The sequence below is a fragment of the Xiphophorus maculatus genome, chromosome 14 (assembly GCF_002775205.1).
Source record: "Xiphophorus maculatus strain JP 163 A chromosome 14, X_maculatus-5.0-male, whole genome shotgun sequence".
NCBI classification, from domain to species: Eukaryota; Metazoa; Chordata; class Actinopteri; order Cyprinodontiformes; family Poeciliidae; genus Xiphophorus; species Xiphophorus maculatus.
The window spans coordinates 10898391-10912988 of record NC_036456.1 but is presented as its reverse complement, the minus strand read 5'-3'; the positions used below and the strand labels follow the sequence as shown (position 1 = coordinate 10912988).

Genomic DNA, 14598 nt, shown 5'->3' with positions numbered 1-14598 from the left:
CAGTTTCGACCCTTGTTCCCATGGCAATTAAAAAGAAACCTCAGCTAATTAGCTTCTTTTTTTTTTTTTTTTTTTACGAGATGCAGAGTGCTCCGAGGACGTGTCGCCACTTTCCAAACCTTCCTCAATAGAGATTTGTGTGACGGGTTAATGGCCGGGGAAGAAAAAGAGCTGCGGTGGCGATATTGTTGCGTTGGTGTTTGGTTTGAAGTGCGCCGTGACCTCTCGCAGTGTTTTATACAGACATGGGATGGGTGTCCCTCCATGTCGCACTGAATGTGATGCGAAGCTCATCAACAGGACTAGACAACACACACACACACACACACACACAGAGAGAGAGAGAGAGAGAGAGAGAGAGAGAGAGAGAGAGAGAGAGAGAGAGATGAAAAGGCGGCCATCAGCTCCAAGGTGCCCCTGTTTCAGAGGAGGAGAGATTTACGCAGTGAGTTTGGGTGTGCACGACTCCTCCGGCAGTCACTCATGAAGGAGTGGGGAGGGGGGGCCTCAAAGCCTAGGGCCCTCGCCTCACGGCCTGACCGGCTCAGCAGCAGAGATCGAGTATCTTTCTCTATTCTGCGTGGAGGTGACGCGTCCCCAGAAGAATGCGCTTCTCTTCCGCTCGTCGTTCGCTTCAGTTTCCCCTCTGGCTGCTTACTTCACTCGCACGGCCACGGAGCTGTCGCTTGAGGAATCTGGAAAACACCAGCGGGGGAATGAGAGGAATTTCTACTTCTTTTTTTTTTTTTTTTCGTTTTCTCCTTAGCCGCCACTTCCCCTCCTCTTCTCCCGCTCCCTCACCCCTCGGCTCTCCTATTTGCTTTAGACGCCTCCAAGCAGCCGCGCTCTTGAGTTTTCTCTTGTTTCTGAACACCGTCCAACAATAACAACCTCTCATAAACACAAGGGGGTTGTTGATTGGTGGTGGGGGAGTGGCGATCACTGGCAACGACGATCCACCCCCCCCCCCCCCCAAAAAAAAAAAAGAGTGGAGGCCACACGGAGGACCGTGAGGGATTTAAGGGGGGACTTTAGGAAAGTAGCATCTCTGAAGAACCATAAACACATGCTTTGGTTCTTTCTTAATCCATCTTTCCCCCAGAAGCACTTTGATGGACAAAACTCCTAAAGTGGAAGCTGGTCAATGTCAGGAAACCACAAAAGTGCAGAAGGAAAGGGGGGAGAAAAAAAAAAAGAAAATCAGTTTAGAAATTCTCTGCTTTTACACCACTAGTGGTCTCGTAAAGGGAGTCTGGACCACATCGAGTGGGTTTCTGAAAGGCCCATCGTGGATCTGCCCCGTCAGTTCAGCCTATGGATAATACTGCATGCACATTAAACCCAAAGTCTCTTGACGGGGAGATGATAATGCAAACCAATCTGTCTTAGAATAACTTCGGCTCTGGGGTTTCCATTTTAGGGGAAAAAAAAATAACATCTTGCACATTACGCTCCTTCTTGCTGTTGAAGTGATTTTTTTGAGTCCCACATCATCTAAAAGCAAATAAAACGTCAAAGAAGGCTCAAAAGGAGACGTGTAAACAAACTTTTACATTTTATTATAATTACTTACATACTGCATACCAGAGTGAGACTTTTAGAAATACAAAGATTCTCCCCCAACCCCCTGTCTTAAAATAAAGCTTTCCCCGGTTCAGTGCCTTTCAGAACAGGAGGGGATAGTACGCCCCCTTATGGTCGACAAAAACACGATCACTTATTACATTTTTAATGGTTGACTTTATTTAAGTAGAAACGCATCCAAAGCAGTCAGAACAATCGGTAAGTATTTCACTCAGGCACACACCAAGCACTCCGAAAACATATTCATGATTTCAATAGCATCAGTGAGCAGGACTTCTGTGGGATGATCCGCCTTCATTTCTCTGCAGGCTTGAACGGATCGGACCAGATCTTCACACCTTCAGACAAAGACAAAACCAAAAAAAATGAAAACACAGAAATTCAGAAAACACAGGAATACCTTTCACATAGCAGTGACAATTCTCAATTGAAGCATTATATTATTTTGACATTAATGATTGGGATATAACTATCTGAGAAGGTTTCTCCTCTTCTATAGCATTTCCTTCTTTTTTCTTCTTCTCTCTTTTTCACTCTAGTCCTAGATGTAAGTGCTCTGCAGGTTTCTGATGCGTCTTAGCTCCAAAACTGCTGATTCAAACGACTTAATCGCCTCCTCAGCATGCTACCTATAGCTCATTAGAAAACAATTGTTTTGATTCATGTGTGCCGACTAGGGCAACATCTAAAACAGGCAGTGCAGCGGTGTTGATGATTGACTTTGGACACCTTTGCTATTGAAGAATTGACTGCATATCAAGTACATTTCGACAATTTAGTTTATGTTTTGGAGCAGGGATATAAACAAAAAATGCCGAACGGAAAAGTTTGACACCTCTGCGTTAGACCTCCTCTTCAAATGGACTCGTCCCTCTGAGGTTCTATAGATCTAAAAGGGTTGTTCTAGATCCTTATCCTATTGAGAAAAGGATTTTCAGTTTTCTAGCTGATTTTTAATGATACTCTCTTGGTATTTCACGAGGTGCCATGGGCGTACATTTTGGGAGAACCACTGTATATGAGAACCAGGTGGGATCAGATAATTGTAAATAAGCTCTGATCAATATTGAACAAGTACTCGCACCATACTGGTTATATAAACCTAGATGTCTGCACCTGTGTGGATGAGAAACTTACACTGTTGCTACTAGTGCTACTTTAGAAAAAAAATTTGTGGGGGAAAAAATCCTGTTTGGCTTTGAGCTTTTCTGATTTATTGTGACATTTAAGTTAGATAAAAGCAGGCAGAACTTTAAGTCTGAGCAGCTTTCTCACCTGCAGGCTGAATATCGGCCTGGTTGATTCCTGCCCGGTTCACCTTCTGGACTTCTCCTAGCAGAGGACAACAGGATCTAGGTTAAATGTTACACTGCGGTCACATGTTTTTATGAATGAACTCCTGAAAAGCACTAGCACGTTGTTGGTAATTCTCATTATTGTATTTCCTAACAAGTCTTCAGTCAGAGGCCTCTTCAGATTCGCTGCAAGGCTGACTGCTACCAGAGGTTCTTCCAGCTCACAACAAACTTTGTTAAGATACTTGAATAATCCGTTATGACGTTTAATTTTCCTTCTAGGTAAATAAAGTGATTCTGGATTGAGTTGAATGTCTAATCAAACAAGCAAAAATACAGAAATCCATTCAAATCGTCTCCAACAACACTTCTCATTGTTGCTCCCAGACAAACCAGAGGACGTTGAACAGAAACCATTAAAACGATTGGTGAAATTACACAAAGACGATTCTGATTGGTTAATTTTATTTAAATGGAAAAACCGACACTGCGTTTAGCTGTGACTTTAACTAGACGTCAACATGATACAAAACTTTGTTTACAACATAGTCTTTGCGGTTACTTACTGTATTCCTCCTTATGTGTCAGAGGGTAGACAAATATGGGATAAAGCGCGGCGGCCACCGCCGTTATAAAGCCTCCAAACACCAGAACTATTTTAGTGTTTTTAGACATCTTTTTGTTACATGTGAAGCTACCTGTCACCTCCAGAAGCTCTCAGGGTTTACTTTACAGGACTGCTTCCGGTGGGAGAGGTTACAGCCAGCGTGCCGGATGAGTCGTCACGATTGGCTGCGCCCCATTTTCCAGCCGGCGAGCCAAACGGGCGCGTGGCGGAGGCGGGGTTAGCCTCTTAAACTTGTACCGAGTAAAGAAAATATTGCAAAATGACCACTAAAAATATTAATAATAGCACAATAATAAAAGCAAAAAAACCAACAAGTGACACAAGTTGTAAAAATTGAGAGAATAAAATAAATAATACACTAGTAGCACTGTGCGTCTATATGTTGTGTATGTTTCAGTTGACCTTATTAAACCAATGACAAAAAGCAACAAGAGCATAAAACAAAAGAAATAAATGAATAAATACAGAATAAACTTTTAAAAAATACTGTGTTCATAGTTTAACACGAAATTGTTACATTTACACAAAATTAATCCGTTTAAATGTGGTAGTTGTAAAAATTGAGTTTCGAAAATTAAACAACGGATGAAATAACAAGAACATGTAGGGAAATGCAAAAATAACCATACAAAATATTGTAGAAGTTACAGAAAATAAGTATATTTAAATAAAACAGTAACAATAAAATTATTAAGAAGATATAAAAAAGTAACTTATAATAAATGGATTTTACTGAACCAATGACAAAAATAATAGGTGCATTAAAACCAAGTAGGTGAGAAGCACACAACTTTTGATATACTGACAAAACAAATAGAGTTAATAAAATAATAATAAAAAAAAATAGATTACTACAGCGGAGTTGTTGATACATGTGTGCTCTTCAATTTTTATCCCTACTTCTTTCATTAAATGGATTTCACTCAACCAATAACAATGAAGCTCTTCGTCCACCTCTTACAGTTGCTAAACTCCTCCCACGCCGCTTGGTCGACGCTGCCACCTACGTCAACCGGCGGCTGACTGTAAAGGAGGCGAGTCCAGTCACATGCTCTTTACAAAACAATAATAAGGAAACGAGGAAGTGTTGGTGAACGCTAGGGAGCTCATCGCCAAAGCTCCTGTCGCCTTTTTGAGCTGACAAAATGCATCTTTTATCCCTCATCGTGTTCGTTTTCTGGTTCTGTTCGGGTAAAACTTCCGGAGAGGACCAGCCCATTCAAACATTTGTGATTCCTCACAGCCACATGGATGTAGGCTGGGTGTACACCATCCAGGTTGTTGTGTTCATGCTACAGTCATCCCATAGAGCGCCGTTTTATTTTATTCTAAACATGAGTGTGTCCTGCAGGAGAGCATGCACGCCTACGCGGCCAACGTGTACAGCAGCGTGACGGAGGAGCTGTCAAAGGTGAAGGAGCGCAGGTTTATCTCTGTGGAGCAGGAGTTTTTCAGACTGTGGTGGGACTCGGTGGCCTCCGACACTCAAAAGAAACAAGTATGGACGCGCATCTACAATCACATGATTAGCTATCTTCTACTGACTAGAAGTGGGCGACGCTGCATATTTCGGCATTGATCCGATACCAAGTAAATATAATATCGGTGTTGCTGATACTGATACCAGTACCGATACTTATTAATTAAGTGTATCAACAAACTTCTGACTTTTAGGCAGTGTTGTAGTTTTTTCTTTGAATAATTTGTTTTTATTAAATCCCAGGACAGGCGTCTACAAAATGATATGTTTACACGATAAGCACCTAAAAACAAAGCAAATTTGTGTGGATTATTTTCTAAAAAGTACAAAAAATAAGTTTCTGAGAGCAAATCACAGCAAAATCTTTTTATGATAGAGTTGAGAAACTACAATACAAACATAAAATACAGTTTCGAGAGGGAATCCACAAAAATATCAATCTTATCAACACGTCAGTATTGATATTTTTGGATCGATCCGCCCACCTCTGGTTCTGACTGTTACAGGCAGGCATACTGTAATCATTTTTCTTTTACTACAGCTCTTGAAAGCTAACCTCCTTGCAATAAATGCCGTTTTGTTTTGTTATTATGAATTAAAAGCACCATGACTGGCACCTTGGAGGCCAAATGTAAACAGAGAAATGTGGCTCCAGAGTTTTTATTTACTCACCATAAAAGCATATATTTTCTGTGACTGAGATCAGTGGCAGTTCTCGCATGTATGATGCCCTGGGCAACCGTCTATTTGTGCTCACCGCCTCAATCCCACCTTCCCACACCACCAAAGAGACATACAGTCCCAGATAAACCTGTTCTGCAAAACTGACTTCTAAATTCCCAGTTAGCCTTGAATGCAGCATCAGAAGTTTAAAAGATCTTTTGGTATTTTGAAATGTTGGCTAAAAAATAGTTGGTTTACATGAACTTACGGAACAAAATACAACTGCAACATGACCTTAAGGAATTAAACCAGTTTCAAACTGCATTTGACTCATTATTAAGTTACCTTCCTTTGAAAGATTTCCTTAAAAATCGAAATGAATTAAGAAAACCTTGTCTTTTGGGTGTTATTTGTCCTGGTGAGTGATTAATATTACTTTGCTGCAGGATTTAAGCTGAACTTGTGAATTCACCCATCTAGGTCCGGCAGCTCGTGAAAGAAGGTCGCCTGGAGTTCATCATCGGAGGCCAAGTGATGCACGATGAGGCGGTGACGGACCTGGAAGACGAGATCTTGCAGCTGACCGGTAACCCTACTCCTGCTCCTCTCGGTCCCCGCGGGTTTGCCGTCGAGACTCACCCGTCCTGCTGACTCTGCCGTCATTTCAGAGGGCCACGGCTTCCTGTACCAAACGTTCGGCGTGCGTCCGCAGTTCTCCTGGCACGTGGATCCGTTTGGCGCCTCGGCCACCACGCCGGTGCTGTTCTCCCTGGCTGGGTTCAACGCTCACCTCATCTCTCGCATCGACTATGACCTCAAAGACGGCATGCAGAAAAACAAGGTGGCCTTGGCCCTGCAGACTGCAATAGGAAGCGGATTGAGGTGTTTTGCTAACTGGTTGTTTTCTGACTTCAGAAACTTCAGTTTGTGTGGAGAGGGTCTCCCTCTTTGAAAGCCCAACAGGAGATCTTCACACACACCATGGACCAGTACAGCTACTGCACGCCGTCTCACATACCGTTCTCCAACAGGTGCTTTATGTTAATATTTCTTTCTTTAACTACAGTGCCTTACAAAGTGATTTGTACCCTTTAACTTTTCTTCATTGTGTCACTTTAAAAGCACAACCTTTATTGTATTTTATTGGGATTTAATACGATGGACCAACAAAAAGTAGAGAATAATAGGGAAGAGATGCATCTATAGTTTTCAATGGGTTTTTACTAATAAAATCTAAAAAGTATGGCATCCATTCATATTGAGTCAGTACTAAGCATAACCACCATCCACAACCAAACCTCCACAAGAAACCTGGTTCCGTTTGTTAGCATAGCAAAACCTAATTTACTCCAGTTTTAATAACTAAAAGCTTGCTCTTCCACCTCAGATCCGGTTTCTACTGGAACGGCGTCGCTTTGTTCCCGGATCCCCCCAAAGATGGAGTCTACCCCAACATGAGCCTCCCCGTCACCAAGGAGACGGTGCACGCGTACGCTCAGACCATGGCGGAGAACATCAAGCAGAGGGCTGCGTGGTTCAGGACCAACCATTTGCTCTGGCCTTGGGTGGGGGAATGCAAACTGTCATTTTCCTGATTTTTATCCTGGAAAGGGTTTTAGTCTTGAAGTCAGTTTCAGAATCTTTGTTGTTTTTTTTGTTTGTTTGTTTGTTTTTTTAGGGCTGCGACAAACAGTTTTACAACTCATCAGTGCAGTTCAGGAACATGGACCCTCTGATGACGTACATCAACCAGAACAGCAAGGAGTTTGGCGTAACGGTGCAGTATGCAACGCTGAGCGAGTACTTCCAGTCAGTCCACCAATCAAATCTTACCTGGGATGTCCGTGGGAGTGAGGATTTTCTACCATATTCTACAGGTGTGTGTAAGCAGTGTTTATTTTCGCAGAGTAAATGATGGGAAGTTGGAAATTCTTTCACAAATGAAGGAATATTTGTTTTTCCAGACTTTATTCCCATCATTGCCATAAATTTATTGTAAACTTAAGTATTTGTTATCTTGAAAACTGTCGTTCAGGACTACAAACTCTGAAAATTTGAGTGTGGAAAAGTTTTTAATTTCCAGATGAACCCTGACAGTTGCGAGTAACATGCACACATACAGGAAGTGTTTTTGCTGCGTTTCCCAGAGCCCTTTCAGGCATGGACGGGGTTTTACGCTTCTAGAAATGTCCTGAAGGGAGTGGCGAGGCGGGCCAGTTCCCGGCTGCGCGCAGCAGAGACGCTCTTCACCCGCTACCGGATCAGCTTCCCAGACGGACCGGTAGCTAAAGACTGGGCTCTGGAGAAACTCAGGGCTCTGCGCTGGGCTGTCTCCGAGGTGATCCGCCTCGGCTTTTGCATCCAAATCATGATGCGCAAAGATATCATTTAACATGAAGAAGTGAATGGGAATTGATACGTACTGTAATTCTTTCCAGGTCCAGCACCATGACGGCATCACTGGTACCGAGTCTCCCAAAGTGGCGGAAATGTACGTGCAGCACCTGCTGCAAGGCATGATGGGAGCTGAGGAGCTTCTAGCCGCGCTCTTCCTGCTGCCGCAGAACCTGGACGTCTCCGGCGCTCCCAGCAGAAGCTTCCAGGGAAAAGGTACGAGCTGAAACCCTTCCATTTTTTTATGAACGTACATTCCTGGGATGATATTTATTGTATTGCTTGGCGTGAGAAATTTCTCATTATGATCGTTTTGATTTGTCGTTGACTTGATAAATTCCAAATCATGATTTTTGAAAGAAAAAAAGAACCCCGGAACTGTTATTTTTACTTTTTTTCTCCACCATTTGCTCCATGAGAGCGTCTATAAATATCAATAAATTTGAAAATATGGTTAAATGCAGTTACAGTGAGCAGTATGATTTAAGAAACTGACTTCCTGAAGAAGTGTATTTCATGTACATTTTACCTAAAAAAGATGGAATAAATAGCTTTTTAAATTGTTTTTTGACATAATATTAGCACCATAAAATATTATGATTAATTTTGAAGCCCAAATCACCCACCCCGAAGTGACGCGTCCCCAGAATTGGGTTCTTATGCATTATTATAATAAATAATTAACACCATGTAAGTAGGTTTTGTCACTGGAATAAAACTTTGAATTAAACATAACTCGGCATGTGGACTTCTGAAAGCGACAAACCAAGAAAACATTGCACAAGGTTTATTTTTTGATGGTTTTTCTCTTATCTTGTAACTGAGAACATTGTACAAACCGAGGTACGGTGGAGGCAGCGTCATGCTGTGGTGATGAGATGGTGAAAAGCAAGTTGCTAGCTCCAAATTCTTCAACTTTAAATCAAGTCCACGCGCTTATTCCTGAAACTCTGAGAAAGTTTTTGTTGCGTCTGACTTTTCGATTTCTTCTTCTTCATGCCTCGTGTTTCTGACATCACCTCTTTGGTTTAACAGAACTTTGATGGGGTTCAGGAAACAAATGGCTTTCTCCAGCATTCAGTTGCGGATGTTTATTTATGTTCCTATTTTAGGTGCCGGTCAGGCTCTGGAGCAACACGTGATCATTTACAACCCGCTGGCGTGGAACATCACCTCTGTCGTTAACATGACTGTAACCTTCCCGAGCGCAGTCGTCCATGACGACGACGGACAGCCCGTCCCTGTGCAGGTCCATGAAAGTCTCCTCCTGTTTGAGGTAATTTAGTGCAACCATCACCTTCTGACGTCAACTTTCTCTCTCTCTCCTTCTGTGTCGCAGATCCAGAGGTCGGCACAGTGCAACGCCTCCTACGACCTCTTCTTTGTGGTGCAGCTCGGCGGCCTTCAGCACAGGAAGTACTCGATCCAGTTTTCTGAGACGCTGTGTTCTGGGAAGTTCAAGTGCAAGCGCACCTACGAAGCTCAAGGAGTTGCGTTCGAGCGGCGGCATGTGAGGGACTGGAGGAAAACGGGAAGGCGGCTTCTGCCCGTTATGAACGGCTGCTACAAACTCATGTTTGACCAGGACACCAACCTCCTGCACAGCGCCACCTACCTGTGAGTTTTACACCTCCTAAACAACCAGACGTTCCTCTCATGTTGACAGGGCACTTAGCATTTTACACGTTTTCAACAGGATGTAGTTCCAGCAGAGAGAGTTTGTCTGTTGATTTGGTCATGAAGGAAAATCTACCAGTCTGAATAATTAAATCTACTTGATTTTTATGTCGAACCTCCCTCCATTGTTCATTTGTATGAAATAAATGTGACAGAATGGACATTAGAAATAATTCAACCCCTCTCCTTTCTTACTTTATTTAAAGACTTCTGTTTGATTATAGAAATTATTTTTAAGCTGCACTTCTATTCAAACTGAAGGGCTTTATACAGTGAGCATTCCTGACTCAGCGAGCCAACGGCTATTCAGCGCCGTAACGGCTGATTAGCGGCAGGCGCTCACTGTCGAGTTTGTCTGTTGTTAATAGTTTTCAACAATAAAAGAACATGCGAAAATCAAACTGATTAATTATTAAGTGTGCAACATAAACTAAAATGCCTCTCTGGGAAAACGGCTTGTGCTTCTTCACCGGCAGAAAGGAGCAAAGGCGAATCATGATGACGCAGGACTTCTGGGAATATGACGCGAATGGAGACGTGAAAGCAGGACCCATCTCTGATAACTACATCTTCAGCGCTAACGGGTCGGCTGTTCGGGCCTATAAGGCCGTGGAAATGGAGATAATCCCGGGAAAGGTGCTCACCGAGATCAGGCAGCGGTTCTACAGGTCGGTGACTGGAGATTGGAACTACGTACACTGCTAAAACACAAAATCGTATCAAGTATTTTTGGTCAAGGTTCTACTGTAAATGTCTTAGTACACTTGAAATAGGACAAACCTGATTACAAGTAACCTTCGAGGAAGATATAGGAGCTTTTTAGGTCAATAATTGCTTAATATTGATGAGAAAGTGCTAGTTCTAAGTTAAATATTTTGCCAGTTGAGCTAGTACTTTTTGTTATCAATATTCTGACTATTTCTTGACGAAACGTTAGTTTTGTACTGAGATATTTGCACTAGAAACTAGATCAAAAATACTTGGTCAGACTTTGTGTTTATGCGGTGTAACCAAGAAGATTTCATCTCCTTCTATGGTGGACGACCAACTCTGATTGACCTCTCTAGAGAGGACGGTGATGAGGACTACGCCTACTCGATCACCACGCGCGTCCCAGAGTATTCGGAGGCCGGGCCCTGGTGCCACAGGCTGGAGCAGACCTACTCTCTGGGCCCCCTGCGCCTCAACACAGAGGTGGTCCTCAGAAGCAGCTCCTCCCTCAACAACAACAGGACTCTGTACTCGGATGACAATGGCTACCAAATGATGAAGAGAACCTACAAGAAGTTCACCAATAACACTGTAGCAAGGGTAAGATATTTGACAAACGGTGTGCTTTTTCAGGTTTGGTGTTTGGTGGTAAATATGCTCCATTTCCCTGTCTGCAGAATTACTTCCCCATGGTCCGAACGACCTACATCCAGGACGACATCAGCCGCCTGGTGCTCCTCAGCGACAGAGCTCACGGCGTCTCCAGTCAAGCCGACGGACAGCTAGAGGTAACAACGAAACACTAACTGCCACTCGCTTTGTGATTTCCAGTCACAGACGTATTTTAGAAAGTGTTCATTTTCTCTCAGGTGATGCTCCATCGCCGACTTTGGAACAACTTGCAGTGGAACCTCGGCTACAACCTCACGCTGAACGACAGCTCGGTTGTGAGGCCCACCCTTTGGATGATCCTTGGTTCTGTGGCTGCAACATCCAAGCTGTACCAGAGGGGGGCGGTAGAGCTGCAGCACAGACCCGTCGTCATGCCAATAGACCGGCCTAGTAAGTATCTTCATAGGAAGGAGACACGCTGATCTGCCGATGCTGGTTTGAGTTGAATTTGTCTTCAAGACATTTTGTCTTAAAGTTCAAAATTATTTTATTGTAAAGGGTTTTAATATTGATGAATAATTACAAAGTATCTTATTTTTTTTTAAATTGCTGTTTTTGTCTACCTTGTTGATAGTTTGGGGTTTTACTTTACTGACAGAACCTGCAGATAAACCCAAACATCTTTAACAATAGACCGTTTGTACTTGCTTAGTACAACGTCTCATTTAGATTGTTGTCAAAGCATGATTAAAGCTATAGAGAGATCACAAACTCTGCTTTGAAGAATCTGTTTTTATTGAAGGATAAGCCATTTCAGATTTCTCAAAGCATTAAAGATTTTGAAATAGTGCTAACGCAAGTTTGTCCACAGATCAAACTTGGATAAACTTGGGTTAGCAAGTTGATCACATTATAATTATTATTAAAGGGATAATGTGAAATATTCTTTTTCAAATTAAAGGCCAACTTTGGCATTGTGGAGTTTCATGAATTAAAGATAATAACATTTGATTACATAAGGAAGTCTATGACTGTTGAAAAGTTTGAAAGTTACAACTGTAAGAGCATATAAGAACAACGTTGAGAACATTTTCTCTAGACTTACTGCTTTTAGTAGGCATTATTTTTCTTATCAGAAGCAAATCAGGATTTTTACTCAAGATGGCGGCGCGCGTAGACGCAGCGGCTTTGTGCTCACCGACTCGAAGTTTGTCTTTTCCACTTTGCGCGGTTAAAAACACCTACAACTGACAAAATTTACTGGCCATTATACACATAACCTGCATCTTAACTCGAGTCGAGCAAATCTCAATCTCGTAATCTGTTGATGATAATGACAATAAATCTTATCTTATCTTAAAAAATGGAGCACTGGCGTTAGCATCTTATATTAGCGCAGTTTGCATAGCATAGTTAGAATGGCAGTCTCTGTGTGCGTTTTCTAGAGAATGTAAATTCTATTACAATTTCAAAAAAGCTGCCAACATTTGCAAACCATTGTTTTATCATAAAACCGACTGATAAGGATAAAACAGAGCAGTGTTTATTGTACTCCTTTTAGCCTTCCTGTTGTCTGCTGGAAGTCTGGCTCGCTCTTACCTGAATGAACCTCAGATAAGCTTAGACTTGCTGTAGAAAACTGTTTTATTTTTTAATAGCCTCTTACACATTTGGTGCTTTCTTCCATTTTAAACACCTCATATGAAAATAAAGTGTTCTTGCATTCACCGATCGGGAAAAAGGTGAAATTCTTACATTTCTGACTGACCCGTCACTGATCAAGCTACAAAATTGTCAGATTGCAGTGACCTGATGCCTTTGTGCATTTTTGCATAAGAAACAAACAAACAACATGTTCTTGTTAGCTTGAGCTTTTTTGTTAGCTTGAGTTTAAAAAGCTGTCTTGTCTTTTTTAATAGGTAAGTCCTGGAAGGACAAAGAGTCCAGATTTAACTCCCCGGTGCCTCCAGTTGTTCTGCCTCCCAACCTCCACCTGCTCAGCCTCAGCATCCCAGGATGGAACTACACCTCCGACCACGATCTTCACCTGAGCCACCTGCATTCAGGTTCTCTGTGACTGGATGACGCATCTGCAGATTTTCTTAACATTCAGATGTTTTTCTCATGCGTTTTTGTCGTCACTGTTTGAAATGTAAACAGGAAGGGAGGTGCGCTCTGAGCCGGACTACGATCGGGTTCTGCTGAGAGTCGTGCATCTGTTTGAGGAGGGAGAGGACCCCGAGCTTTCCAAGCCAGTCACAGTAAACCTAAAGGTACAGTTGCAAAAACACAAATAAAACGTGGATGTATCGATGTAAAACAATTCACACTTTGTCATGTTGCAAGCAACAAACTTCTTTGCATTTTGGCGGGACTTTATTTGACCGACTCTTCTCTTGCGATCAGGACGTTTTAAAGGGGCTCGGGGAAGTGCGGGACCTGGACGAGCGTTCGCTTACAGGGACCTGGAATATCACAAGCCTGCAAAGGTGGAGGTGGAAAACTGCGGACACCTCCGGGAAAAGTGAGGAATGGTCCAAACGAGACAGGAAAGAAATTAGACTTTTTCTTTTTAATTAAAAATATTTCTCGCCTTCTGTTTTAGAAAATGACCAACATAAGAGGAATCAGGGTTTCACCGTCACCATCTCACCCAAAGAGATCAGGACCTTCTTCATTCACTTCAGCTCCAGAAACGATTAATCTTCTGTGAAGATCTCAGCTCTTTTGACAAATTATGTTACTTTGGAAGATTTAATACTTTTGCTGCTCAATGATTCAATGCAGTTTTTTGCACAATGTGTTGATTGTCGTTTTCTAAACAGAGAATGATGTGCAGGAGGATGAATTTGTGACTCAGATGGATTAAAGTGATTATTTCTTTTCCACTTGTCTTAATGTTTCCTTCATTTTTTTTTTCCACAACAGACATAAATCTTGTCAGATTTATGTGGCTCACAGAGGAGGAAGTCAAAAATGTTGGTAAGTTCATTCAACTAGTGAAACAAACTAAATCCAAATGGGTTGTAAAAAATCTTTGAATAAAGACAGAACAATTTGAATGCCAAACGTCTAGAATCAAGGAACTACTTGCATAGAACCCGTCACAACCAAAAGATCCCCAAAACCAACACTTCATACTCTGATGTAAAGAAATTAAATAACAGACGAGAAACAAAGTCACTGATCAATCAGTCTGGAAAGAGTTATTTCTAAAGGTTTAGGACTCCAGTGAAGTGCAGTTGGAGCCATTTTTTATTGTTGTGGTTAAATTTGAACAGTTCTGCAAGAACATTTGTCAGAAATTCATTTACAGCCATATGAAACTCTCGTTGCTAATTGGTGCAAATACCTGATAGAAGTTGTTGTTCCCCAAGCTGGCCCGTCCAGTTATTAGGTTTAAAGGGCAATGGCTTTTTAGATCGAGCCAGGTCGAGTTGAATAATGTTTTCCACTTAATCAATGAAACCATTATTGGAAAACTGTTTTGCATTCACTCAAGTTATCTATGATATTTAGTTTAGTCTGATAGTTTTCACACTGAGTACAACCTC

At 42.0% G+C, this 14598-nt stretch overlaps 2 protein-coding genes across 2 annotated transcripts; one reads left to right on the top strand and one right to left on the bottom strand.

The window, feature by feature from the left end:
- Nucleotides 1-1720: 1720 nt before the first annotated feature.
- Nucleotides 1721-3627, bottom strand: smim20 (small integral membrane protein 20). Its single transcript, XM_014474502.2, has 3 exons — nt 3446-3627; nt 2860-2916; nt 1721-1922 (listed from the first exon to the last, which is right to left on the bottom strand). Exons 1-3 carry the CDS (start codon nt 3552-3554, stop codon nt 1879-1881), a joined length of 210 nt encoding a protein of 69 aa, XP_014329988.1. The 5' UTR covers nt 3555-3627; the 3' UTR covers nt 1721-1878.
- A 943-nt stretch (nt 3628-4570) lies between these two features.
- On the top strand, nt 4571-13935 carry man2b2 (mannosidase alpha class 2B member 2). Its single transcript, XM_023347127.1, has 19 exons — nt 4571-4784; nt 4859-5005; nt 6131-6236; nt 6319-6491; nt 6566-6681; nt 7038-7215; nt 7329-7527; nt 7798-7988; nt 8089-8260; nt 9157-9293; nt 9384-9661; nt 10198-10389; nt 10789-11032; nt 11110-11220; nt 11302-11494; nt 12964-13110; nt 13205-13317; nt 13451-13568; nt 13650-13935. Exons 1-19 carry the CDS (start codon nt 4653-4655, stop codon nt 13745-13747), a joined length of 3045 nt encoding a protein of 1014 aa, XP_023202895.1. The 5' UTR covers nt 4571-4652; the 3' UTR covers nt 13748-13935.
- Nucleotides 13936-14598: the final 663 nt, after the last annotated feature.